The 1,070-nt window shown below is 35.4% G+C and overlaps 1 protein-coding gene across 1 annotated transcript in view; it reads right to left on the bottom strand.

Moving 5' to 3' along the window:
• The window catches only part of LOC107619297 (40S ribosomal protein S29), a 1,447-nt gene extending 685 nt beyond the window's left edge, over nucleotides 1-762 (bottom strand). Inside the window, exon 1 of the mRNA XM_016321555.2 lies at nucleotides 604-762. Within this exon, the coding sequence (XP_016177041.1) occupies nucleotides 604-665 (62 nt within the window). The 5' untranslated portion in view covers nucleotides 666-762. The remainder of the gene's footprint in view (nucleotides 1-603) is intronic.

Raw genomic sequence — 1,070 nt, 5'->3', positions numbered from 1 at the left:
AAGCTCTATCAACAAAATCAAACTGCATCAGATAAGAGTTACACTAGAAAGTCAACTTTCCTTTCGGAGAGTATCAGTCAACTTTTCTGATCCTAAATTCTACATTCTTAATTTTAAACCCTAAAATCTCCTAAAAAAGGGGTTAAAATAATTTTATAATTAAAAAAAGTTGATTAAAGTTGGCTAATTAACAAACTACACGTCTACACCACATATGCACCCAACAAATTTCTATTCAACAGCACACAATTTCTTTTCGTGTAAATCTCACAAGCTTACGCAGCAACAATACAAGCTAGAATTGTAGAAAGGGGGAAGGGACCTATTAGATCCTTAACGTAGGGTAAATGTCATGATTATTCAATATGAAGAATCTCAAACCTATAGTCATAAACCCTAAATCATACGCACCTAATTTGCAATCACTATCACATAATCCATACAAATAAGAGACATATAACTGAAAAACTCAGCAGAGACTGTGCCATAGAACATGATAATTCGCAGGATCCAAGATAAATAGACAAGGTTTAAAGCACAAAAGGAATATAACAAGGTTAGAACATTAGAGAGATTAGAAGTGAAGAGGATGAAGAAGAATACCAGGTGCGAGAACCAGGACCGTAGTTCTTGGGGTGAGAGTTCCAAACGTTGGAGTGACCCATGGCTATTGCTTCTTCTGCTTCTGCTACGGTGGTTCGCTGGATCCAAAGGTGAAATAGGTAGCTGCAGAATGAGAATGAAGAGGAAGCTGCTCATGCCACTTTATAGCTCTCAACCTAAAATTAGGGTTTCCGTTTTTTTTTTTCAGTTGATGGGTCGCCAGTGACGAAGATAAAAAGCCCTGAAACTTGCAACTAAAGCCCACCATGAAAATAGGCCCACGCTAGAGTTTCCTTGAAACTGACCTGAAAAAAAGTGTCAAACCAATTCTTTGACCTTTGTAGATAGGGGACGTATAAGTCTCTCTAGCGTTGGTTTGGATTTTAAAATTTTTTTATGTTTCTTATTTATAAAAGATAAAAAATTTATTTGTAATTAAATTTAGTAAAAGACTTATTTATTTTTAG

The sequence above is a fragment of the Arachis ipaensis genome, chromosome B09 (genome assembly GCF_000816755.2).
Source record: "Arachis ipaensis cultivar K30076 chromosome B09, Araip1.1, whole genome shotgun sequence".
In the NCBI taxonomy this organism is placed as follows: domain Eukaryota; kingdom Viridiplantae; phylum Streptophyta; class Magnoliopsida; order Fabales; family Fabaceae; genus Arachis; species Arachis ipaensis.
The sequence above is the reverse complement of the archived record's forward strand: the minus strand, read 5'-3'. Positions and strand labels throughout refer to the sequence as shown.